Source organism: Hylobates moloch, unplaced genomic scaffold (assembly GCF_009828535.3).
Source record: "Hylobates moloch isolate HMO894 unplaced genomic scaffold, HMol_V3 SCAFFOLD_1, whole genome shotgun sequence".
Classification (NCBI taxonomy): Eukaryota; Metazoa; Chordata; class Mammalia; order Primates; family Hylobatidae; genus Hylobates; species Hylobates moloch.
This window is the reverse complement of record NW_026652276.1, coordinates 32,068,337-32,095,995: the sequence shown is the minus strand read 5'-3', so window position 1 is coordinate 32,095,995 and position 27,659 is coordinate 32,068,337. Positions and strand designations below refer to the sequence as shown.

Genomic DNA, 27,659 nt, shown 5'->3' with positions numbered 1-27,659 from the left:
AAATGTTTTATCCAATTTAGATGGATTTGTTTCACTTTTGTACTAGTTCTTGTTGTCATGGAGATAAAGGCTAAAATTCAATGCTGCACAATGTCAACTGATTTTTTTATGTACAATACCAAATATAAATTCTAACTGCTGTGCCCCTTGTAAATAACCAATGCCATAATTCTACTGTAATTTTTCAGTGCTATAGGATATCTCCAACTATCATTTTTGGTGGAACAAGCTCTCAAAATTAAATTTCTTTCTGATTACATTAATTTGGGTTTATTTTGCTGCATCTGTAGGCCAAAAAGTGTCATAAAATTGGGCAAAGAATATTAGTGTGTGCCTCTGTAAAAATCTAAGAATTATCTGTTTAATATTTTCTGTACTTCCCAATCTACTTAGACATGAAATTGCACTCGTAGTCATTACAAAATTTTAATTATTTTCGCTTTCAAACGTATTTCAGATAGGTGATAAAGTCTCAATTAAACATAAAAATAATATTGAAAAGTATAGTTTGTGAGTTTTATGCTATAATTAAAATGCAGCTTTATGGTTCATAGTCTTTGTGGGATTTTTCTAACTGTGTGCAAGAAATTCCATCCAGATGTGAAATTCTACTCAGATGTGTTCAGGGAGCTCCATGGGGCCTTTACCAGCTGCATGGTGATAATTTTAGTCTTTCTCCATCACAACAGTAAATCAGAACTTTCACATTATTCAGCAGGAATTCTTCTGACCTCCTTTAAAGGGCATTAAAAGTATACATTTAGCTAATGTTTTAGTTATACAAGTTCTATCACAGTCACATATTAACTCTCTCATGAATGAGAAACCTGAAACTAACATGCAAACTTTCTGATTGGGAATTTTAAATATTAATAACTGTGCCTTAAACAATTGGTAAGAAATCTTGTTCATGTCTTAAGAAGGTAAGCTTATAAAATTGGCCCCTTCCTGGTAATGGACTTTAAACCCTGAAAACTTACTTTATCCCACCCTTATAAAATCAATATGTGAAAACACCATATCTTGAAAAGGAAGGAGGTGTGGATATGACTATGGAAAATAAGGATGCTGCTGATTTAAAGAAAGATAGGTTCAAGTTTAAATGCATTTCTTTTACCCTTTTATTTTCCTCACTGATTACTATTTCTTCCAGAACACTAAAGATGAATAATGCATATTCTTCTTGGTATGCATAGACTGTTATAAGTTTGGCTCAGAGGGAGTTGCACCATTTGGAATCACATCTCACTCAGCCTTTTGACTGAGAGGAGGGTAGTATGAAGTCATTAAGTGCATTGAAAATGGAGCCATTTCACACTCATGCTCACCCAAAGCACCCCAGTGAAAACAGATTGTTTAGTGCCTTTTCTGAGGGACAGAGTGGAAGCCACTGCCGACTATTAGAGAGAGAAGCACCTTTGGTTCTTATTTCTGAATGAGGTATTCCAAAATGAAGGGGTTTACGTGACAGCTTACAGAAGTCTGTAAGTCCCATTTCGAAAGGAAAGCAAAAACAAATGGTTTGTGGTTCTCTTGAATCAAGGAATCCCGTGATACAAGTGTACTAATAGTACTAGTTGATGCTGCCCCAAAGGCACACTCATGCTTGTGAAACCTGGGCTAGAAAGAGAGCAGGTTGTTCCCAGTTCCGATGAGCTTTGTGTCCAAGAAAGAAGCTGCACCAGCCCTTCCTGGTGGTTACTGCAGGACTAGGGGCTTGGGAGAAGCTCCTTGTCCAGAGTGCTCATCCAGGCCAGCAGAGGAGGCTGATCAGGGACAAGTTGGGGAGAAATGGATATAACACTGGCTGGGGAACACTAGGGGAGAAAAAGCCCTATTTTATTCTTTTAATACAGTTCCCAGCAGGAAGATCAGGATAGGAGGTTCTCGCCTGCTCCAGATTAAAGGAACCCGCAGTTTCCAGGTGAAGAAGGGGGGTTCCTTGTCCAGCATTCGCCGGGTCGGCAGCTTAAAGAGCAGCAAGTTATCACGGCAGGACTCAGAGTCTGAGGCTGAGGAGCTGCAGCTGTCCCAGAGCAGGGACACTGTCACTGACCTAGGTAACATAGAGGAGTGGGGTGTGCAGGGACGTGGGGGGTAGGAAGACAGGGCCCAAGTCCCGAAAGAGCTGAAGTCCATTTTCTTAAACATAAATAGATGGAGGGCAGAGCCATAGGGTAGACAACCTGTTCAGCCTGAAAACCATACTACCCTTGGTAGAGCAAGGCAGCTCAAGCCTTCATGTGCATATGGGTCACTGGAGAGGCTTGTTAAAATGCAGATTCTGATTCAGCAGATCTGGGGTGGGGATCTGAGATTCTACATGTTTAACAAGCTTTCTGGTGGAGCCGATGCTGCTGATTCAAGGATGACACTTTGAGCAGCAAGGATGTACAGTATTCATTAGGGAAAGAAAACACTTTAATGACAAGGACAGTCTTTGAAATTCAGATGTTTGTGTATTCATTCTTTTGATCAGAACATTCAATGTCAAATGTAATTCCCTTGGGGAGGACTACCTAAAGATTCTCTATATTTTAAAGTCTCTATTTAACAGTATGAACAAACAAAATCTCAGAGATAAAGATTGAGTAGACCTGACAATGAATGATCTTCAACAAGTCATTTAGCTTCTCAGGGATTTGTTTTCTCTGACTACACAGTGAGAATAATTCTTGCCTACAATGCAAGGATGCTTTAAAGATAAATTAGAAGATGACCATACAATGTGTTAAATACCTGAGAATGAAATCAGTGTACAGTCAAAGCATGAGAGTTATAGATTGTCATTGTAGGCTCTAAAGAGATTCCAAATACCAAAATATGGGCCCTAATTAGTATCTTAATAGACAAGCAAAAGATTAAGTAGGCATGAAAATAGAACTCACCAGCTGCCTAACATTAAATATTAGGTAAAAGTTGAAGCACATTCACTTTGCCATTCAGTCTCTGTATGCAAGGCAAAATAGAAAGCTCTCCTTACTAGGTAAGTAGTTTCAAAAGTCAGCAAGAAGTGTGGATAAATTATCGATCAAGTCTGCTGAAATAAAAGCTGAGTATATTTAATCAAAGAAGGTTTAAAATAGAAAATGCTTCTGTATCCACCCACTCTCGCCTTTGAAAATAGCTGATTTATGCATTACTTAAGATTCAGCTCATTTCTTAAGGAGACTTTTTTTTTAAAGTATATATGACTTCTTTTGTTACAAGTCTGAAGCTAGAGCATTATCACCAGTTAATTTGGGGAAAAATTATTGCAATTAATTATTTAAATTGATCTATTTATCCTGACCAATTGAGTCAAAATAGCCAGGTTGAAGACATTGTTTTGTCATTAAAAAGATCCATAAAAGTTTTTAGATTTGAGGGGAAAGCTTTGTTGTATAGTCTACCAAATAGGGAATTCTTGAGAGAGATTTCCTTTATACTTTCCCACAGAGAGGAGTTTGGACACAAGGGCTGTCCACAGTTGGACATAATTGCTTCCAAATTTCCTTAGTTTTTCAGAGGTACCTGGCCATCTTTGAAATAGCTCTGGTAGCAAAGCCTGGTGGCTAGAGCAATAGCACTAGCTGCAGTCACAGAACAGTGGAGGCAGCAGTCACTGTGAGGCAGGTTAGTTGCTGTCCCTCCTTAAATACACCTGCAAGGTCTGGTCAGTCTGGAATGGATTTGGGCGCACTCAATCAATAACTGGCTCATCTCAGCAATTCAAGGACTTGACTCTGTTTTTTTTTCTCTGCTCCCATCTCTCAAAATGGAAGCCACCATAACAGAGATCATAAATGTCTTTGAAATTGCCAGTTCAGCTGGTGGTGAAGGGAACAGCTCCTGTTAATATTCCTCCAACAAAGTCGATGCTATGCCCTGTAACCCACTGGGCCATGGTAGTCTGCCCTAGGATTCAGAAGCATGGACAACTATACCATACCAGCATGCTCTCCAGGGAGACCGAACACTGAAACCTTTCTTGGTATTTTTCTTTTGAAGAAGGGAGTCCTTGGAGTGCAAGCGAGCCCAGCATTGAGCCAGAGGGAATGAGCAATGCCGGCGCAGAGGAGAATTACCACAGAAACATGTCGTGGCTTCATGTAAGTAGGAATCTCAGAAAGAGCCCTGAGTTCAATTTCTTTTGGCACTGGGGAAGATCCGAGGAGGGAGGACAAGAGATTATACTAAATCATCAATCCAATCTAGCCTCCAGGAGAAAGCAGGGGCTTATGTTTTACCTAAATATCTCAACACTCTCTAGGATTGGTATTCTGCTGGATTGTACTCATCTTAAGCTTAACTAAGACCAAGCTTTTTTTTGTTATGGCTGGCTTGCGGGTCACCATAAGTCAGGGAAAATCATGAGGCCAGGTTGGTGGTCAAGATAAGCTGAGTGACACAGCGTAGGTATCACCATCAGTTTTAAACAGGTTACTGCGAATTTTGAGAACAAGGTCATGGTGTTGCTCTTGGGTGTGTATTAGATCAAATTTTAAACTGGGGCAAGGACACTCTAAGATGGTGAATGTCATGTCCAAGGGTGAGCCAGAGGGCACAGGCAGGAGGTGATCCCAAGGAAACTCTGGGCATGGAGTGGAGTCCAAGACTTGAGCTGAGCATGAAGAAAGAAGTAAGGAGAAAGGTAAGGGAATGTAACCTCAGTTGTACAAGTGGCAGGGTATCCCCAAGACCATCACGAGGGTCACCATTAACCCTGATTTTAATCTGACTTCTTGGAAAAGTCAGATGAGCGCTAGCTGGTACATAATGGTCCTCGGATATATGGTGGCTCACCTTCACTATGGAAGCAGTCCCCAGAATTGACTGATTTGAGAATTTCTGAGGCAGCTGTTTTTTTAAGGTAAACTTTTTAGTGAACTCTAACTTACCCACTGAAAAGCATACAAAACCTATGTATACAGCTCAGTACATTTTTATGAAGTAAATACACCTGTGTAACCACTGCCAGGTTGAGAAAACACTATCAACACCTAAGAAATCCTACACAGGCCCTCTACTAGACACTACTCTCCCCTGACAGTAACCACCGTCCTACCTTCTAACACCATAGATTCATTTTGTCTGTTTTTGAAATGCACGTAGTCGGCATCACATGCTACTACTCTGTTGTGTCTGGTTCCTTTTCCTCATATAAATGTAGGTCCTCCAATTTTGTTACTCTTCTCCTTCTTCTTCTTGGCTAGATTCACATCCATTTAGAATCACCCTATTTTAATTAATTTAAAAAAAAAACTTCCAAAGCAGCCTTGAGTGTAATACATAGATGAATTTAAATGAATCATAGCTTTATGATATTGAATCTTCCAGTGTTTAAAATGGTCATTCCACTAATGTCTGTTTCTCCATTTATTTAGAGCCTCTTTAAATGTCTTTCAATAATGCCTTTTAGTTTTCTGTGTAGTGTTCCATAAATAAACACCTCTGGAAGCATGGTGTAAGAATAGTGCTATTTCTTCCTTAAATATTTGGAAGAAATCACTGGCCACGCCTTTTAAACCTAAAAATTTCTATATGGGAGAGTTTTAAATTACAGATTCAGTTTATGTAATACAGCTAAGACCATTTAGATTTTATATTTCTTCTGGGAGCAATTCAGGTAAACTGATTTTTTTGCTAAGATTTTTTCATTTAATATCAATATTCAAATTTATCAGCAAAAAGATAGTTTATAATATTCTGTTAAGATCATTTTAAATTCTGTAGGATCTACAGTGATTTACATTTATTGTTTTTGATATTGGTAGATTGTCTTCTCTTCTTTTTTTAATAGTGTCTTTCTAAGAGTTTGTCAATTTTGTCTTTTAAAAGAACCAGAACCAGATTTTCATTTTGTCATTTTTAGAATGTTGAAATTTTTTTTACTAATATTTTCTATTTGTTACTTTCTTCTACTTTCTTTGAGTTTAATTTGTTTTTGTTTTTTCTTAACTTCTTGACACGGATACTCAGATGATTGATTTGCAGCCACTTTGCTAACATATGAATTTAACGCTATAAATATTATCTAGAAGCAGTTTTAGCTGCATCATGCAAGGTTTGAGATATGTTCATATCATTCAGTTAAAATATTTTAAAATTTCCATTGTGATGTATTCATAATTGATCACAGATTTTTTAAAAAAATTATTTTTAATTTTTGTGAGTACATACTAGGTGTGTATATTTGTGGGGTACATGAGGTGTTTTGATACAGGCATGTAATATGAAATAATCACATCAAGAAGAATGGGGTATCCATCTCCTCAAGCATTTTTCCTTTGTGTTACAGACAATCCAATTACATTCTTTTAGTTATTTTTAAATGTACAGTTATTATTGACTATAGTCACCCTATTGTGCTATCAAATAGTAAGTCTTACTCATTCTATTTTTTGTATTCATTAACTTTCCCCACCTCTCCCTCAACCCCCTATTACCCTTGCCAGCCTCTGGTAACCATCCTTCTAACTCTCTATGTCCATGAGTTCAATTGTTTTGATTTTTAGATCATCCCACAAATAAGTGAGAACATGTGATGTTTGTCTTTCTGTGGCTGGCTTATTTCACTTAACGTAAGGATCTCCAGTTCTATCCATGTTGTTGCAAATGACAGGATCTCATTCTTTCTTATGGCTGAGTAGTACTCTATTGTGTATATGTACCACATTTTCTTTGTTCATTCGTCTGTTGATGGACATTTAGGTTGCTTCCAAATATTAGTTATTGTGGACAGTGCCACAACAAACATGGGAGTGCAGATATCATGATCAAGTCCATAGCTGATAACTTCAATATATGAATCTATTTTCTTTACTCTTCTTGGTCCTGCTCCTAAAAAGCCTTGTAATTATATTGACTAAGCATGGTGTATAAAAAAAATTCTATTCACAATAGCAAAGAGTTGGAACCAACCCAAATGTCCAACAACGATAGACTGGATTAAGAAAATGTGGCACATATACACCATGGAATACTATGCAGCCATAAAAAATGATGAGTTCATGTCCTTTGTAGGGACATGGATGAAACTGGAAACCATCATTCTCAGTAAACTATCGCAAGGACAAAAAACCAAACACCGCATGTTCTCACTCATAGATGGGAATTGAACAATGAGAACTCATGGACACAGGAAGGGGAACATCACACTCCAGGGACTGTTGTGGAGTGGGGGGAGTGGGGAGGGACAGCATTAGGAGATACACCTAATGCTAAATGAGGAGTTAATGGGTGCAGCAAAACAACATGGCACATGGATACATATGTAACAAACCGGCACATTGTGCACATGTACCCTAAAACCTAAAGTATAATAATATAAAAAAAAAAATTACGGAGGTGCAGTGGTAGATACATGTCATTATACATTTGTTAAAATTAATAGAATGTGCAAAGCAAAGCATGGACCGTAATGTAAACTGTTGACTTTGGGTGATAATGGTGTGTCAATATAAGTTCATTGATTGTAATAAGTGTACCACTGTGAGGCAAGATGTTGATAGTAGGAGAGGTTGTCATGTATGCAGACAGTGTATATGTGGGAACTCTGTGTACTTTCTGCTCAATTGTAATGTGAAGCCAAAACTGCTCTGAAACATAAAGTTTATTAATTTAAAAAAAGCACCGAGGCTCTGGTTGATGTCTTCTCTTTCCAGAGAGGATTCACTCTGTCCTCTGGCAGACAACAAAGAAGCAGATCACCTCAGTCCAGTCAGGGACTATACTAGCTGGACTTGGACTATTTCTAGCCTATCCTTCCACACACCGTACACACACCTTTTAATATGAAGATGTCCAAGACTCCCAGTGAGAGTCTGGGGTATGTTACAGGGCCTCTCATTCTTGATGAGTCACGAACTACAGTTTGTGTTTCCCCATCACAATGAAATTGCCAAAGTCTCTACCCTATTCGTCAGCTGGTCTTTGCTTCTGTTTTTAGCTACTCAACCAGCCAATGCCTAGAAGGGAAAACTGTCACCCAGTGTCAGTCTGACTTATTTGGACCTCATTTCTCCACAGGATCTAGACTATTCAGTTTCTCCCTTCTTTGGTAATTTCAAATTCTAATTTTTACCTCCTAGCCCCCATGAGATTGCCTAAGGCTCTGCCTAGCTTCTTGGCCAGTTATGCCTAAGATGCAGCAAATGTCTCAAGGAGAAATGTAGTGTGTCCTCCCATTGTCCTCACCTCAGCGAACATCCTTTCTCTCCACATCATACCCTTCATCCTGACTGCCTCACTGTCTTATGCATTCAAATATATATATTTATGTATCATGTCTGTGTGTATACAGGCATACCTCATTTTATTGTACTTCACTCTACTGTGCTTTGCAGATATCGCATTTTTTACAGACTATAGGTTTGTGGCAATCCTGCATTGAGCAAGTCTGTTGGTGCTGTTTTTCTAATAGCATGTCCTTACTTTGTGCCTCTGTGGCACATTTTGGTAGTTCTCACAATATTTCAGGCTTTTTCTTGATTATCATTTTTTATGGTGATCTGTGATCAGTGATCCTTGATGATATTATTGTCACTGTTTTGGGACACCATGAACCACACCCATATCGATGTTGAACTTAATCAATAAATGTGTGTGTTCTCATTGCCCCATGGACCAGCTGCTGCTTGTCTCTCTCCCTCTTCTAGGGCCTCCCTATTCCCTGAGACACAGCAATATTGAAATTAGGCCGATTAATAACCCTACGATGGCCTCTAAGTGTTCAAGTGAAGGAAGAGTTGTGTATCTCCCACTTTAAATCAAATGCTATAAATGATTAAGTTTAGTGAAGAAGATATGTTGAAAGCCAAGATGCGCTGAAAGTTAAGCCTCTTGTACCAAACAGCCAAGTCGTGATTTCAAAGGAAAAGTTCTTGAAGGAAATCAAAAGTGCTACTCCAGTGAACACACAAACAATAAGAAAGTGAAACAGTGTAATTGCTGATATGGAGAAAGTTTTAGTGGTCTGGACAGAAGATCAAACCAGCCACAATATTCTCTTAAACCCAAAGCCCAATTCACAGAAAGGTTTTAACTCTTTTCAGTTCTCTGAGGGCTGAGAAAGGTGAAGAAACTGTGTAAGAAAAGTCTGAAGTTAGCAGAGGTTGCTTCATGAGTTTGAAACAAACAAGCCATCTCCGTAACATAAAAGCGCAAGGTGAAGCAGCAAGTACTGATGTAGAAGTTGCAGCAAGTTATCCAGAAGATCTAGCCAGGATCATTGATGTAGGTGGCTGTACTATAAAACGATTTTTAATGTAGAAGAGCCTTTTGGTAGAAGAAAATGCCATCTGGGACTTTCGTAGCTAGAGAGAAGTCAATACCTGGCTTCAAAACTTAAAAGAACAGGCTGATTCTCTTGTTAGGGGTTAATGCATCTGGCAGCTTGAAGTTTCAGTCAGTGCTCATTTGCCATTCTGAAATTCTAGAGCCCTTAAGAATTATGCTAAATTTACTCTTCCTGAGCTCTATAAATGGAAAAATAAAGCCTGGATGACAGCCCATCTGTTTCACAGCATGGTTTCCTGAGTATGTTAAGTCCACTGTTGAGATCTACTGTTCAGGAAAAAGAAAAAATTTCTTTCAAAAGATTGCTGCTTATTGACAATGTGGCTGGTCACTCAAGAGCTCTGATGGAAGTGTGCAAGAAGATTAATGTTGTTTTCATGCTTGCTAACGCAGCATCCATTCTGCAGCCCACAGATCAAGCAGTAATTTTGACTTTCAAGTCTTATGATTTAAGAAGTTCATTTTGTGGCCAGGTGTAGTGGTTCACACCTATAATCCCAGCACTTTGGGAGGCCAAGACAGGCGGATCACGAGGTCAGGAGATCAATGCCATCTTGGCTAACACGGTGAAACCCCGTCTCTACTAAAAATAAAAAACAAAATTAGCTGGGCGTGGTGACGGCTGCCTGTAGTCCCAGCTACTAGAGAGGCCGAGGCTGGAGAATGGCGTGAACCCGGGAGGCGGAGCTTGCAGTGAGCCGAGATCGTGCTACTGCACTCCAGCCTGGGCAACAGAGTGAGACTCTGTCTCAAAAAAAAAAAAAAAAAAAAAAAGTACATTTTGCAGGGGTATAGCTGCCACCACAGACAGTGATAGGGATTCCTGTGATGGATCTTGGCAAAGTAAATTGAAAGCTTCTGGAAATGACTCACCATTCTAGATGTCATTAAGAACATTTGTGATTCACAAGAGGAGATCAAATATCAATATCAACAGGAGTTTGGAAGTAGTCGATGCCAACCCTAATGGATAACTTTGAGGAACTCAAGACTTCAGTGGAGGAAGTAACTGCAGAAGGAACTAGCAAGAGAACTAGAATTAGAAGTGGAGCCTGAAGATGTGACTAAATTGCTGCAATCTCATGATAAAACTTGAATGGGTGAGGAAGTACCTCTATGGATGAGCAAAGAAAGTAATTTATTGAGATGGAATCTACTCCTGGTAAAGATGTTATGAACGTTATTGCAATGACAACAGATAATTTAGAATATTACATAAACTAAGTTGATAAGGCAGCAGCAGAGTTGTAGAGGGTTGATCGCAATTTTGAAAGAAGTTCTACTGTGAGTAAAATGCTATCAAACAGTATCACATGCTAGAGAAAAACCTTTCATGAAAAGAACAATTAATGGGCCAAACTTCTTCATTGTCTAATTTAAGAAATTGCCACAGCCACCCCAACCTTCAGCAACCACTTCTCTCTCTCATCAGTCAGCAGCCCTCAATATCAAGACCCTGCACCAGCAAAAAAAAAAAAAATTATAACTTGCCAAAGGCTCAGGTGATTGTTAGCATATTTTAGCAATAAAGCATTTTTAGTTAAGGTATGTACATTGGTTTTTTAGACATGATGCTATTGCACACCTAATTGACTATGGTATAGTGTAAACATGATTTTTATATGCGCTGGGAAATAGAAAAAGTTGTGTGACTCACTTAAGTGCAACATTTGCTTTATTGTGGTGGTCTGGAACTGAATTCGCAATATCTCCAAGGTATGCCTGTATACACGTGTGTGAGTGTGTGTGTGTGTGTGTGTGTGTATGTGTATAGTCATCCCTTGGTATCCATGGGGATTGGTTCCAGGGCCTCCCATGAATACCAGGATACACAGAGAAGCAAGCCCCTGATATAAAATGGTATAGTATTTGCACATAAACTATGCACATCCTCCCACATACTCCAAATCATCTCCAGATTACTTATAATACCTAATACAATGTAAATTCCATATAAGTAGTTATTATACTGTATTGATAATGATTCTCAAAAATGTCTGTGCATATTTAGTAAAAACACAATTTTGGGGGGGATATTTTTGGATATTTTTAATCTGCAGTTGGTTGAATCCACAGATACAGAAACCATGGATATGGAAAGCTGACTCGTGTGTGCGTGTGTATATACAATATATATATTATATTTATATGTGTGTGTGTGTGTGTGTGTGTGTGTGTGTGTGGACAGTGTGGACTCCCTGCAGGAAATTGTGTATATATATTTTTATATATACATTATATATATATTTTTATATATACATTATATATATATGTTATATATATGTGTGTATATATACATGGTTAGAGGAGGAATGTATTAATTTTCTAGTGCTGCATACAAATTACCACAAACTTAGTGGCTTAAAACAATACACATTTATTATCTTATAGTTTTTATGGGTCAGGAATTCTGGCACAGCTTAGCTAGGTCCTCTCCTTTAGGATCTCTCACACAGCTGCAATCAACATATTGGCCTTGCCCACATCATCTTGCTTTGTGCCCTCTTTGTGTTCAATATGGCACACAGTCCCTCACCGGTTAGTTGTCAAGGTGGGAACTATTATAGTTTCATGAAGGGTGGAAGCATTCAGAAGATACTCTACACACTATTGACTGACCTTGTGGCTCTGCATATGCTATTGCCGTTTAAGGAAAGCACCTTAAGAAGTTCCAAATGCAAGGGCCTTTATTCCTTATATTAAAATAACCATATCCTTTAAATCAAATGAATTCCCTTCTGTAATTTTAATGGGAGAATTATAGGAGATGTGAGGATTTGATTTGGATTTAGCTACAAGAGAAGAGCTAGAATGTTCTAAAAGCCAGAGGAAAAATATCACTTTGCAGAGAGTGGAAATGAGACTGTACAGTAAGGTTCCAGTTCTGTTTGAAGATTATTGGCCAGAGGAGAAGAAGTGGAAATGTTTTCGAGTCCTACATGGGTAGGCTGGCATTAAAGGTGTCCCACAGCTGTCAAAGGTCAGCCAGATCCTCTGGGACAGAATTTCTCACCAGTCTGTGCCCTTCCATCTGGTTCCTTCCCCAACATAAGAGCTGGAAAAAAATTTAGTTTTAAGTTCAGAATCTCCATTTGAGAATATTTGGAAACCATACACTCCACAATAATTGTTTTAAGTTTTTGAAACCTGTTAACCTTTTAATGTTTCAAAGAGATCCTTCTATCAAGTATGAACGGAGGGAGAACAAAAGGCCAAGTGGATAAAGAACCCTTTGTTCTCCTTTGGGAATTATTGGATCATTGCGATTTCAAGACACATCCAGGGAAGCTGACATTCTGACTTCCCATCTTCCACCCCATAGATATGTTCAGTTTATCTGTACCCTGGTTGCCTGGCTGAGTCTCAGGAATGTTTGTATTCCAGGTGATGATCTTGCTGTGCAATCAGCAGAGTTTCATCTGCACTCACGTTGACTACTGCCATCCCCACTGCTACCTGCACCACAGCCGCTCCTGTGCCCGACTGGTCAGAGCCATCAAGCTACTCTATGGAGACAGTGTGGACTCCCTGAGGGAAAGCAGCAACATCAGCAATGTGGCTCTCCGGGGCAAGAAACAGAAAGAAGTAAGTAAACGACCATTGAATGATATTCCAATACTAGGAACGTGGTGTCCTAACAATTTCTTCTCTGGAAATAAGAATTTTCAAGCAAATGCAATTGTAACAATCAGGTCTGTGTGCATCTAAACAAAAGCAGAAGAGATGTACAAGAAAGACAGATGTTTTGTCTTCTTGTCCATGAGTAAACATGGAATCTTTCTTCAGGTTTTGTCTTATTCTGTAAATAAATATGAATGCATAGGGATGATGATGATGATGAATACGTTATTGTGGTAGGCAGAATAATGCCTATCCCACAAAGACATTCACGTCCTAATCTCTGGAAATTGTGAATATCTTCACATGGCAGAAGAGATTTTGCAGATGTGATTGAAAATTTTACAATGGTCAGAGTGTCCTAAATTATCCAGCTGTGCTTGATGTCATCATAAGGGTCCTTATAAGTGGAAAAAGGAGTCAGGAGGGTCAGAGGCAGAGAAGGAAATGTCATGAGAAAAGCAGAGGTCAGTGTGATGCGGGGCCATGAGCCAAGAAATGCTGGCAGCCTCTAGAAGCTAGAAAAGACAAGGAAATGGATTATCTCCTAGAGCCTTTAGAAGCAACCACAGCCCTGCCAATCCATTTTAGACCTCTGACCTCCAGAATTCTAAAATAATAAATTTGTGTCATGTTAAGCTCTGAAGGTTCTGGTCTCTTGTTACAGCAGCAACAGGAAACTAATACAACTATGTACTAAAAAACATGCATAAATGGGCCCACTGTCCACAGCCAAGTAAAAGAGTCATCTAGGTCAAATCAGACTAAAGGAAATTGCTTCAAGAAACTATTACATTTTTCAAGTATTCAGCTGCCGTTTTCTGAAAACTACCCTGAGCAGCTGAGCTGGCAGGAGATGAAGACAGTGACCAGGGCTGCTGTGCTCCTGCCAGGGAAGGCCTGAATTTTCCACCTGCCCCTGAACAGGCATCACAGCCAAGATGCCTGACTGAATGTTGTGGCTGCCCCTGCAGCTGCTTTTCCTAAGTGGTTTTGCAAAGAGATTTTTATATAACACCTATTCATTTCAACAGGCATTTATTATGTGTCCTCTGTTGGCACAATATTAGGCTAGATATTCTGTTAAGAAAAAAAAAAACTAGAAGCAGAAAATCTTTCTAAGGAATTTGCAAACCAGTTTTGGGCTGGGGAAGGGGTAAGCAATAATATATACATCAAACAATGAGAGAATATGAGCAATAACAACAAAAATCCACAGTTGAGTCGTGTAGCAATTTATTATACCTTCGTGCTCACAAAGGGATTTTTTTAATTACAACTTTTTTATTATGAAAGAAATACATGTTCATTGAAGAAATTTTTAATAATACAAAATATTCTTTTACAATTACATATCTGATATACCTCAAAACTGTGCAAGTTCATCCTATGGGGTATGATCTTTTAGTATTTTTTCTAAATGTATGTGTGAGGGTATAAAGTAAGTACATTTCATTGACAAGTGCCTTTTGATTCTTAAAAAGCATTGCAAGAGTTATTTTATCCCCATTTTACAGGTTTTTCAACTGTGGGGGCTCAGAAAGTTGGGATTATCCAAGTTTATATCTATAATGTATTTAGCTAGACTTTAACCTTAGAAATATGGAACATCAGAGTCAAGGCTTTTTAAACTAGACTGTCTTGCATTTCATGTTATGCAAATAATACAAATTCTGAGGGGAATGAAGGTGGAGAGTAGAACAATGTGGGGTACAAATAAACTACTAAATAATGACATAAAAAGAAAAAAGTAAATATGTTTTTGTGTGCATACATGTATATGTATATACATTGTATATATATTTCAAATATAAATGACACTGCATTTAAAGAAAATCTCTTTTTATTTATGTAAATTCTTTCTTACTATAAAAACTCCCTTAGCTTTAGGTTAAAACCATATATGTTGAAAGTTTCAAAAATATGTGACCCTGAATTATTGATTATTGTTCTCTATACACACTTCAGAATTTCTTACTGCTATATTTTTTGCTGGCACTGGGCCTCTAATCTAACATAGCCCAACCCAAACATTCTTTAAGATCCAACTTAAATGCCATCTCCTCCATGAAACTTTTTTGATTCTTCAAGTGTTAAGCAGAGGGCCTACTGCAGATGGACACTAAATGTTATTTTCCTTACTTCCTTCTTCAACTAAATTATAATGGTATTTTACTCATGTTTTCTCATTCTTCTTTCAATCATCCATCCATCCAGGCAGCCAGCCATTCATCTATTCAACAGACTTTTAAAGAACCTGTGGACCATGCTGAGCCCATACTTTGCGCTAGGTACAATAATGGGCAAAAAAAAAAAAAACCACAGTTTGTACCCTCATATACTGCACATAATCTAGTGTAAGACAGACATTGATCAAATAAACCTCCCAAATTGATGTAAAATTACATCTGCAATAAGTGAAATAATGGAGAGCTACACCGTGCTAAGAGAGCTTATGAATGAGGCTTTGGTCTTGTAGGGGAAAATAAAAGACAGTCTTTCCAATAAAGTGACAGGTGAGCTCTGACTAAAGGATGCATAGATGTTAATTGGATACAGATTTGCCAGCCAGCGAGAAGAGGTGAGTATGAAGGGCCATGGCTGGAGCACAGAGGACTGTGGTGCATGATGAAGCTGCACAGACAGCTTGAGACCAGACCATGTGGGACCATGGGAAGGCTTTCATTTTATCCTGTGAGCAGTGTCATGTTCTTGCACTTAATTATAAGCTTTTTGAGAACTGAGGGAGTCTTTCACATTTTGTATCCTGCATGATAACCTAAGAGAGTACTCACTTATATAATAGTAGAGCTTAATATTAAGTGAGTGAGTAGAGCTGTAGTCCTAGGGTGTTTCATGAGTGCCCTCCACTCTGCCTCAACCAGGCCTCTGGCCTGAAGCAGTAGAAAAGGCTTACCAACCTTCTGCTATTGCTTACATTTCTGAAAAGGAAAGGGAAAGTAAAGAATGAATAAGTGCTTCTAACTTTAACATATTGAAATTAGTCATTCAGGTAGAGAGCTGAAAAGATGAATTGACTCCTCTGTGATAAACATTTTATTTCCAAAATGCTAGCCTCCTCCACAAGCTCTTTGCTTTCTCTCATGATACTTTTAATTTGCTTGTTGTGAATCTGCCAGATAAACGAACAATGCCCACATTTCCAGATGAAAAATGAAAACAGAGTAGGCAATAAAGCAAGAGTAAAAGCAGTATTCTGATTAGAATTGTGTCTTATGAGCAATTGATATTCTATTCCTGTTTTCTTTTTAATTGGTTTTTTATGGCAGAGTATATTTGTGGCAGCTAGTACATTTTGTAACCCATCTAATTCTGATCAATTTGCTAATCTACATTTCAATGCTCAGGGACTCACTGTACAATCTGTTAGTCTATTTTAGTGTACTTCCAAACTTGAGGGTTTTTAAAAAATAAACTGTCATTCTACATGTATATATCACCTTTACCAAAGAATTCTGAGATTTTTCCTCTGTGTCTGTACTTTGTCCAAAGCTATGTTATAAATAGAATAAATGTTTAATTAATGCTTGTTAATTTAAAAAGGAGCAGATTAAATTTTTTCCTCTTTCAACCAAAAAGGAGAGGGGAACAAATTGTGATACATGCTCAAAAAATAAAGGACAAAGTGTGGGTAAACTCCATAAAGCAAATTCCAGTGCAAATGTCAAGAGGTCAACTGACTTCCTGCAGAACCAACATTTTTCCTAAAGCTATCTATGAACAACATTATTTTAAGGCCAAGACCAGGCCCTGGATCTTAATTTCATGGGCCAGGATGACTGTCCACTATAACTTACATAATTCATGTGTTAAAGGTGTATGAGGCATGAAGAGTCTAGGTTACCTTTTGAGAAATACTGCATTTCTGTTGGCATAAACTTCTTCCCAGAAACGTGAGGAAATTCCTTTCTCAGAGAGCCCAGTAGGCGGACTTCAATTTCCCCAAATTTTAAACACCTTGTTATAGTGTTACAATTCTTTTAGAATTAAAAAAAGAAGAAGAAACATATAAATACCTTGTTATTTCCACACTGAGTCCTCCTTCATGCATGAATTTCCTTTTCTATTTATCTTGACTTTTCATTCATTTACTTGTTTGTCATCTGTCTTTCCTACACTTCTCTAGGAGTGCAGGCACCTACTCCAGAAGTTAGTCTAGTTTCTGGCTTATGGTTAACTCAAAAAATATTCTTGAATTATTCAATGAATAGGCAAAATTTTATTTAAAACCATTATTATTCCTCTCTAGTCAATAATCTTTTGTTGTAAGGAACAGAAGATTGAACTTGTTCAAACAATTAGGGAGATTCTTCAAAGGATACAGTAGAATCTCATGAAACTAGGGACAGGAAAAGAAACAGCTAAACCTCAGGGGAATGAGAACCAAAGCTGCTGTCCATTTCAGGATGAACATAGTCTTTCATCTCTGCTTCTTTCTGAATCATCTCCATCTGCACAAACATTCTATCCCCTGGCCAGCTCCTGTTGCTGTATTCATCTTGTACAGAGACTGAAAATTTCAAGATGGCATCTTTATTTTTCTGCACAGCAACCATCACTAAATGATTCAGACTCTGTTTCTCTTAATTCCCTAGGACAAGAATTTGAGGGGGCCATCTCCTCCTCTTTTGGGCCAAACACCACAAGTGATAAATCCTTAGCCAGTCAAAAAATTGGTTTTGCATTGGTAATCTAATCAAAAGTGGTCAGGATGCCGAGAGGAGTCACAGAGTCAACTAGGATGGATTTTTCTAAGACATATACATAGGAAAAAATATCATTGGTCCAAGTTCTACCCTATCCCATAGCAGGGATTCCCAAGTATCCCTGACAGAGCATGAGGCTGCATAACTGCCTCCCATTGAACACAGCTCCCTCTGGTAGAACCACCTCAACAATGACTGAGTAGAGGAATTAATCACTAATTTATCAATACCAAAGGACAGAATTTATCAGTAATCTCTATTTATCACTAATAGAGGCATCTACTAGTGGTCCTTTGAAGAGTTTGAGATTTCACTGAACTGCAAGATACACATAGTGGTTGAAATTACACATCAAGCAGGGAACTGTAGAGAAACTCAAGACTAGCAACCAAAGACCAAAGGACAGAATTTATCACTGTTGTTTCCAGAATTTATCACTATTCTGTCCTTTGGTCTTGGGTTGCTAGTCTTGAGTTTCTCTACAGATCCCTGCTTGATGTGTCATTTCAACCACTAGGTGCATCTTGTAGTCCAGTGAAATCTATAGCTCTTCAAAGGACCACTAGTAGATGCCTTTGGAACTAGTCTCCTGCTCCTTCCAGTAGTCTGAGTTAGGAGTCACACCAGTAGAGGGATTTTAAGACCTTTACAAAAGTGTACCCAAACCCATCACACATATACCCCCATCTCTGTGATATCTATCTTCTAATCAAGTCATTAAAAAAGAGTTACTAGCTTATCACCTTGATGTGAAAGCCCTTCCAGCTTCCTTCCTTTTCCACTAAAACAAGCACCCTAAGTATCATGAGGCCAGCAGAACCCACCATGCTTCCTAAGGCAACATGGTAGGATATTAAATATTTGAGGAGCTTGACTTATACTTTCTGTTCCTGGTAGGCAGAAACACAGAGTATCAGGGACAAATATAAATGCTCATTTTTCTTTTTTTTTTTTTGGTGTGTTGAGTATTTTCCTGTATCTGCCTGGTTAAAATTCCTGTAATTTAATCAAGAAGTGTTGTTCAAAAGAATTCCTGGAGAAAAAATGTCCAACCAAAAGAGAAAGTGGTAAAATATTTGCAAAATTTAAGAATCATATTTTTAAATAATTGTAATGGAAAAATACTCTTTATAAAATCATAGTAAAATGAATCATTTGAAATTGTGTGCCACACATAGCATCATCACCGTTGTGCTAAGATGCATGGGGGAAAAGGCTGAAAGGAACCTAATAATGGCTATCATTGAGTTGGGGATTGTATTAGTCTGTTCTCATGCTGCTATGAAGAAATACCCTAGACTGGGTAATTTATAAAGGAAAGAGGCTTAATTGACTCACAGTTCCTCATGGCTAGGAAGGCCTTGGGAAACTTACAATCATGGTGGAAGGCAGCCCTTCACAGGGTGGCAGGAGAGAGAATGAGTGCAAGCCGGGGTACATTTATTATTTTATAAATATAAATAATAAAACAGAGAGGTGCCCATTTTTAGTATCTTGACTCTTTTGCAAGGGTCAGATACACCTCTACATTAATATGGAAAACTATTGCTATATATGATTTTAGAACAGTTTTCAAATTATATAAAATGGGCATGTTATTTATGCTATATATGGCTTTCACATTCACAGGGGAGAAAAGCAAAGCAATAGTTATCTTCCCAAATAATATGTGTTCCCACATATGCACCTCCATGATTTTTTCTTTAGAATGCACAGCAAGAGCCTTCATTCACTTGTTTTCAAGTAGGTTCATTTTAAAAGTTGGTTCTATACTCGTCACATAATAGCTGCATTTTCTTGGGTCTTTTTGTCAGAGTTTTGAAAGACTTTCTTGGAATATCCATGCACTTTTAAATTTGCCTTTTCTTTCAGAATGTCTTTATCCGTAACACTATGAAGCTCTGTTCAAAAATTCTTAAGAAGTTCAGTTTTTTTTCCCTTGGCTAGAGGGAGAAAGTGTTTCACTGACATGGCACTGGAAAAACAAATGAGCATTTATTCTGTGTGAGGAGAACGATTCCCTCTTTGCACAGCCTGGAGTGCAAAAATAGGAAGAATCAGGACTCTGGATAAATAAGCCTGCCTTCATTAGGTTCAATCCTTCTCCCAGCTGCATTGTTCAGTCCATCCCTTGGCATTTAAGGAGTTAGAGGAAGAAATTGTCTTATTCATCCTTATGTAGATGAATCACCTGGTTGAGGAGACAATTTTTAAGAAGAGCTGCTGTCTCTTACAGAAGAGTATGGTTTTTGAAAAGAAATCATTTTGCCTGTACAACTCCGTCCTTGATAATGGATACTATGAGCTCATGCTTCCTTGACGAGTCCTGTATTTGACCTTTAACTTCCTAACACTTCTCTTGAAATGTTTTCTCTCCTTTATGACCAAGTCGTTCAACTTGCAGCATCCAACCCTATGAAGGGACTATTGGATAGAGTGGATTTTATCTGACTAAATATTTTAAAAGATTTGTGTTTTCTAACTGCTTGATGAAGTATAATTAGCCCTGAAATGGAAATGGGGAAATCCTTGTCCTTTCCTTTTTCTGCTAATAACTAGCTTTGCAACTCAGTCAAGTTCCTCCACCTCTCCAGATCCCAGTTTCCTCAAAGGTCAAAGAGGAATTCATTACTCAATATCTCTAAGCTAATTTTTAATTATAAAATTAACTGCTTTTATAAATTTTAGAAAATGTGGACCCACAAAAAGGCCTTTAATTATCCCTTCCACTAGAAGATGGTTGCCTGGAGAATTGCGGGGACATATAGCGCTGTTGGGTTTTTAGAAAACATACCACTCTTCATTACATATCCCTGTTCTTTTCAGTGCTCAGATAAGTCGTGCCTGAGGACACCTTCTCTAAAGAAGAGAGTTTCAGATGCCAATCTGGAAGGAAAAAAAGATTCCGGAATGCTGAAGTACATCAGACTTCAGGTATTGGTAGCTGGATCAGAAGTATTCATGGAACTTTTAACAGGGAGGGGACTCCAGACAGCCTATTTACTAATGTTTGGGACATACGTCAGTTGGTACAGTGTTGGCATAAAGCCCCTTCAGTTGGTGAGCAAGAGTGCCACCAAGTGTGCAAAGAAAAAAAAAAATCTCTTCTTGTTAGATAGCCAGCTTCCACAGACAAGGCTTGGGAACTTTGCTTCGAACTACAGCTCTCCCCATTGTCCTCATTGCAGGAGAGCTAACTTCCCACATGTGTATATTCCCACATGTGTATAACAGTGACACTTACGGGTTTTGGAATGAGACAGTCTGGGTTCATATCCCATGTCTGCTGCTCTGGCCCTGGGACCTTGGGCAAGTTATTTAATTTCTCTTGATCTTAGTCACCTCATTTATAAAATGGGGGTTACAACACTAGACCTGTCCCAAGGACTTATTGCATGGATTAAAGAAAATGGTACATGTACCTATTTATCCAGTGCTTGACACATTGTTATATTGTTATTACAGCATAAGCTCTAAATCATTATCTTCTCCCCAAAAAAAAAATTGTTCATATTTTTCTGGAATTTGAAATGATGATGACTTGTCTAGAACCTACATTTGTCACCCAAATTGTCAGAAATAATGGATTAAATAGGATTTTGTGGGTTAATCTGGGGCAATAACCACAATGTATTATGTATTTCAAAGGAAAATGCCATGCATGTTCACAATGGACTTTTTCATCAGTTACAGGCTGCTTATAGTTTTCGGTGGAAATCTACTATTAGGAAGGAAAACAGGATCCTTTAAAAATCTATGAAGACTTTTAACACAAAGATGTATTTCCTGGGGTTTTTCTTTTCTTGTGGAGTTGTACTCAATCTATAGTTTACTCCTTGGTGGTTGCAAAGCAATTTTGTGGTGAAAACGTCATAAAATTAGTGTATTTTTTTCTAATTATGCTTCAGTTATAAGGTATAAAGCTTATCTATCATATGCCATGTCAACTAAATATGCTCCCATTTTAGAAAGCATTTTAAGGTCACTTAAGGCAAGCAGAGAGAGGGGAAGTGGCTTTTAAGTTTCAAGAGAAGTGCAGTATTCACTGTCTTAAAATATTTTAAAACATGATTTCCATCTTTTCCCAGGTGATGAGCTTGTCGCCTGCTCCCTTATCTCTGTTAATCAAGGCAGCACCAATTCTGACAGAGGAGATGTACGGAGACATCCAGCCGGCTGCCTGGGAGCTCCTGCTCAGCATGGATGAGCACATGGCAGGGGCAGCAGGTAAAGAAAGACCACCTGGAACCCTGTGCCTGCTGCCACTGCCATTACTGATCCAAGTGTTTAAATAGGAGAGAGGTGCTTTCATTCTATTTTTGCTCCTAGGTCAAGTTAATGGCAATTGCTATAACTGTAGACTCTAGAGCTGTGTGCTATAGGAAGGTAGACCCAGGGTTTGTGTGCTTCCTTCCAATTTCACCATATGGTCTGCACCAAAGCATATGTCTCTCTCAGGGTGTTACCAAATTATAGAGAATGATTTTCCCCAGATCCTGCACTTTCACTGTATTTCACAAGAGACAAAATTCTTTTTTGTGTCATCTCCTAGATTTAACATGCACCACCATAATTAACTTTATCAAATCTTATGTGAGTAATGTTCTGTGTCCAAAAGGTAATATCAAAGCAAATGTATTAAAATTTAAGTGATTTGTCCGAGGCCACATAGCTAGTTAGTGATAGAGGCAAAATGTGTATTCTTCATTTTTCCACTTTTTGTACAGATCCCTAAATTTGTATGTGGTTATTTTAATTTCAAAATACACATGATAAAAATTCAAGTAATACAAAATTGTATGAAGTTAAAAGTATTGCCCTCTCTCCTATGGCCCGCCGCCCCTCCCCATCCCCCAGCCCCCTTCCCCCTCCCCGCACCATTCCTTTCCCCAGAGGCAACAATTTTTAAGTTTCTCAGGGATCCTTCTAGGGTAAACTGTGTGTGTGTGTGTGTGTGTGTGTGTGTGTGCATATATACACACACACACACACACATATATATGTATGTATATATGTAAGTTATATATTGCATGTTTTGTTTTTCATGCAAATGGGACATACTGTAAGTCCACTTTGAATTTTTTTCATTATATCTTGGAGACTGTTTTTAAATAAAAAACAATCAGTTTATAGTTTTACATCTTCTCTTTTTAATGGCTACAAAATGTTCCACTGAATGAATAGACATAATCGTAGTTTAAACAAGATCTATTGATGAAAATTTAGGTGGAGTCCAGCCTTTTGCTCTTTTATACCATACTGCAATAAATATATTGGTAAAATATCTTTGTTCACATTAAAGCTTAGGTTTTTGCTTCTCAGAGGGCGCTATAGGAGTTCAGGGAATGGCACACTCCCCGAATGTGGGATAGTCATGGAAACTTCCATGGAAAATATAAACAGGTGGACGGGGCTTTAAAGAACACTTAGAAGTTAGCCAGGAAGGGAAGATGGTGGGTGCAAAACTGGGAGGCCGAGGCGGGCGGATCACGAGATCAAGAGATCGAGACCATCCTGGCTAACATGGTGAAACCCATCTCTACTAAAAATACAAAAAAAATTAGCCTGGCATGGTGGCAGGCACTTGTAGCTACTGGGGAGGCTGAGGGAGGAGAATGGCATGAACCCGGGAGGCGGAGCTTGCAGAGAGCCGAGATCGTGCCACTGCACTCCAGCCTGGGCAACGGAGTGAGACTCTGTCTCAAAAACAAAACAAAACAAAACAAAAAACAACAACTGGGTGAATGTGGAAGTGCACTGGGCTTTTTGGAAAGCCTGAGGAGACTGAAGTCTAACATGGCTAGCATGGTTTTTGTAGAGGGGTCACAAGTCCATAATATTAGAAAGGTGAGTGGGACTCAGCTTGTAACAGACTTTGAATGACAAGCTTATGATTGTGGACCTTCCACTGAATTGTGAAAAAACAGTGGTGGTTTCTGAGCCATATAGCAATGTTGTATACAGAGTGTGAATTGTTACTAAGTTTGATACTGCAGCAATATGTGGAATACTTTGGTTTTAAAAATAGTGTTTTGTTGTAGAGGAAGGATGAAGAGAAGTTGGCTAATGGGTACAAACATACAGTTAGATAAAAGGAATAAGTCCTAATGTTCAAAAGCATAGTAGTGTGACTATCGTTAATAACAGAGCATTGTATATTTTAAAATAGCTAGAAGAAAGGACTTGAAATGTTTCCAACACATGGAAATAATAAGTACTCAAGGTGGTGGATATTTTAAATACTCTGACTTGATCACTACATTCTATTCATATAACAAAATACCACATGTACTCCATGTGTACAAGTATTATGTACATATTTTTAAAATAAATTTTTAAATTTTTTTCAAAAAGACATAGTAATTTTTAGATGAAGGAGAGTTGGTAATATATGATTGGTGACATGACACTGAAACTAAAGAAGAAGGCCAAAGTTAGAGGTAAACTTGGGGAACAAGTTGATATACATGGCAGCTGAAATAATGAGAGTAGATGGGCTCTCTGGGAGAGGGTCAGTAGAGAAGAAAGATGAGGAATGACCACTAAGCCACTGGTCTTCTCCACATCTAGAGGACCAAAGGAGGAAGCCCAGCCAGAAAAAGTGATCAGAAAAGTACAGAACTCAAATAATCTCAAGCTGTGGAAGCAAAGGAAAATAATTATTTGAGGAGATTGTTATGAAGGTATTAAAAACTGAAAGGAAACAAATGCCATACAAATACCATTGGCTCTGAGGATTCATGAGCATTACAAGAAAACTTTTTCAGTAGAGATTAAGATAGATCTCTACAGTGACTTAAAGAATGAGCCTATTGTTTAAAAATTGAGGCAGGGTAGGTTTCATTTTAAAGAAAAGCAAGGAAAGGAGAAAGAGTGGAGACTTAAACACCTAGTAGGCTAAAGAAAAGTATTATCAAAAGATAATGATTACAATAACTAGCATTTGTTATAGAACTAGATCATATGCATTATCTTATTGATAAACCATCCTATAGATGAGCAAACTTGAGTCAGAGAATTGAAAGGACATATCTAAGTTCACACAGCTCAAAGGGCAAGGAAACCAAACCCAGATTTTCTGACTGCACAGATAGATGCCCTTCCCATTACAACTACATTGCATCTATTTTTAAAAAACAATATACTTTAGAAATGCGTTGTACTTTTCACTTCACAAAGCACTTTCTCATATATTCTTTTATTTTATTCTAAAAACAACTTTGGAAGCAGGTATTAGTATTATCATTATTGTTCTTATTGGGAGGTTCACCAATAAAGAAAAGCGGAAGCTAAGAGAAGTTAAGAGGCTTGCCCAAGATCTCATGGCAGAGAAGTATCAGAGCGACTAGGATTTAACCCCATTTCTTCTGGCACAACTGCCTCTGTGAAAGAGAACATGAGAGATTCATGACATACTCATGTAGGGTATGTTTTTATAACTGCCACTGGCTCCTCTATCTGTATTATAAAGTTTATTTATAAAGCTTATTATTCATTAACTTTATAACTTATCATGGAACCTGGCCTTTCACTTACTGATATTTGGCTTTTCACAATAATTTTTCATGGTATTATGACTCATTAAATCTCTTTTGGCTTCTCAACCTCTTCTATCTCTGGGAAGGATATATGTTTCTAATAGAGTCTATGATGTGGAATTTTTAAAATATAGCTAATGTAAATGAGGTAGTTTTTAAAGGATAACTTTATTTATTGTCCTTGGGTTACTAAGAGATGACTCTAGCTATCTCCTAAAAAACATATTTCAGGCTGTACTTTTAAAATTTCATTTGCTTTCTCTGGCATTCACTTTTCACTGTGAGTCAAAGGAAACTTTGCTTAGAATGAGTGATTCTACTGAAATGTCATGTTGTTGCTGCCCTCGCACCAACTATTGGAAGGCTGTGGGTGGTACAAAGAAGGTTTGCTTTTTCCAGTGCTGGTAGCCTAGCTCCATATAGCTCAGGAGTCATTTTCAGAAGATAGAAGCAGTTTCCACTTCTCCCCAACCCCAGGAACTAAGCAATATTTTAAAAGCATAGCTGATGAATTGTTGACTGTCTCTAGCTGCCATGTTCCTGCTGTGTGCAGTGAAGGTACCTGAGGCCGTGTCCGACATGCTGATGTCAGAGTTCCACCACCCGGAGACCGTGCAGAGGCTGAACGCTGTCCTCAAGTTCCACACGCTGTGGAGGTTTCGCTATCAGGTCTGGCCCCGGATGGAGGAAGGGGCACAGCAGATTTTTAAGGTGAGGGATACTTCTCACAGAAGAGTTACATTAGCAAACCCAACCCAAGGTTTGTTTAAACCCTTGAACCTCAAAGTCACAGTATGTGGCCAAAGATATTCTTCTTTTTTCTCTCTGATTATATAAGTAAACCTAACATATATGAATGCATTCCTACTGTTAAAAAATTAAAATATAGAAGAATATAGAGTAAGAAAATCAAGTCTCTATAAACCGCAAAATCTCAGCAGCATTCCCAGAGGTAAGCATATGAAAGTCTGGGGAATTATCTTCTAAACATTTTGCTATATATAAACTTACAGGTGTGTTTTGGAGGGTGGGATGATAAACTCAAATAGAGATCATTTGATTGAAAGCCATTAATGAAATAGTAAACTGAGGCCCAGATAGGTTCATCTTGTGCTCTATAACAGAAAATCTTGGCAAATAGCCCTTTTCTGAAATTCTTGTTCATTCTGTGTGAAGTCACTTGGATCATTAACACTTCCTGAGACAGACTGTGTCATCATTATACTTCAGCCTCATTCTAGCTTATATTTCCTCTCACCTAATTTTTCTGATGTCAACTAACAGATTCCGCCTCCCAGTATCAATTTCACCCTTCCCTCGCCGGTGCTTGGAATGCCATCCGTCCCAATGTTTGACCCACCGTGGGTTCCTCAGTGCAGCGGGAGTGTCCAGGACCCCATTAATGAAGACCAGTCTGTGAGTAACAGACACTTCCAGGCTCCATAGTGTACATGTAAAAGAGAACAATTATGTGGTAATTTGTTCATTCTCATCATAAGAATGAAATAATAACACAGAAAGTCAGCACAAAAGGTCTTTGTCCTTGTGAATATAATAGAGAGAATAATATCGAGTAGCGAGCACTTGCAGATCTCAAAAAAAAAAAAAAGTCTTGTTTTATAATCAAAGCAGAAGTCACCTGTTAAAGCTACTAAAAGCATTAGGCATTGATTTCTTGGCCAAAGGTAGCCCTTTTGCCTCTATTTATTACAAAACGAGCATACTCATTTAACCAATAAGACATAAGCCAAGTTAAGGACCCTGGCCCTGAAAAAAATAAGAAAAAGAAGAGAGTTGGCAGCTATTTCCTTGTTTGAACCTGAGTTTATTCTTCATTTTGCTGATCATCAGTATCATCATCACAGACATCACTCTGAGACCCCTGCTCTTACTACTGCTATATGTAATATAATTCATAAATGGTCAGATTTAGAACACAGTCCATTTATAGACAAAAAACAAGAATATGCACCTTTTGAAACAATTGATCTTCAAAATATGCCTTTTTCACCTGTTTAATAGTATTTTTCTAAATTACAAGAGTAATGTAGAAAATTTGGAAAATAAAGCAAAAATAGAAAAAAGAACACCTCTTTGCACAAATTTATCATTGTTTCCTTGCATAAATTCCTATGGGATTTGTGGCAATAATAAAATAATAACCATTAAAGGTTTTTGATGCATCTCACAAAATATCCCCAGAAAAGTTATATTACTTTGTCCTTATAGAACTGAAAAGTATCTTATTAACTAGTGTTATTATTTTAATTGCCATTTTGAATGGCCAAAACAACTTACTGTTTATTTTATTCACACTTCTTTGAAAATTTTAGTTGAATATATGAAATTAGTTTGAACATCTTTGCATATTACTCATAGTATTTCTAGGCATTTGTCACTTTCTTTGGAGAACTGTTTTTTAAACTCTTTCCCATCACAATATGCCTATTTTATTTTAATTCTACCTTCATATCTGATGGTACCTTGCCAAAGAGAA

The 27,659-nt window shown here is 38.0% G+C and overlaps 1 protein-coding gene across 14 annotated transcripts in view; it reads left to right on the top strand.

Annotated features, from left to right (window-relative positions):
- UNC80 (unc-80 homolog, NALCN channel complex subunit) overlaps positions 1-27,659 on the top strand; it is a 231,472-nt gene that overhangs the window by 122,898 nt on the left and 80,915 nt on the right. For 11 of the 14 annotated variants that reach the window (XM_032754682.2, XM_032754681.2, XM_032754680.2 and 8 more), the window contains 7 exons: positions 1,857-2,060; positions 3,991-4,091; positions 12,664-12,864; positions 20,451-20,558; positions 21,713-21,851; positions 25,692-25,873; positions 26,447-26,578. In XM_032754682.2, the coding sequence (XP_032610573.1) occupies positions 1,857-2,060; positions 3,991-4,091; positions 12,664-12,864; positions 20,451-20,558; positions 21,713-21,851; positions 25,692-25,873; positions 26,447-26,578 (1,067 nt within the window). The remainder of the gene's footprint in view (positions 1-1,856; positions 2,061-3,990; positions 4,092-12,663; positions 12,865-20,450; positions 20,559-21,712; positions 21,852-25,691; positions 25,874-26,446; positions 26,579-27,659) is intronic. The other 3 variants (XM_032754689.2, XM_032754688.2, XM_032754690.2) reach the window with 1 other exon arrangement.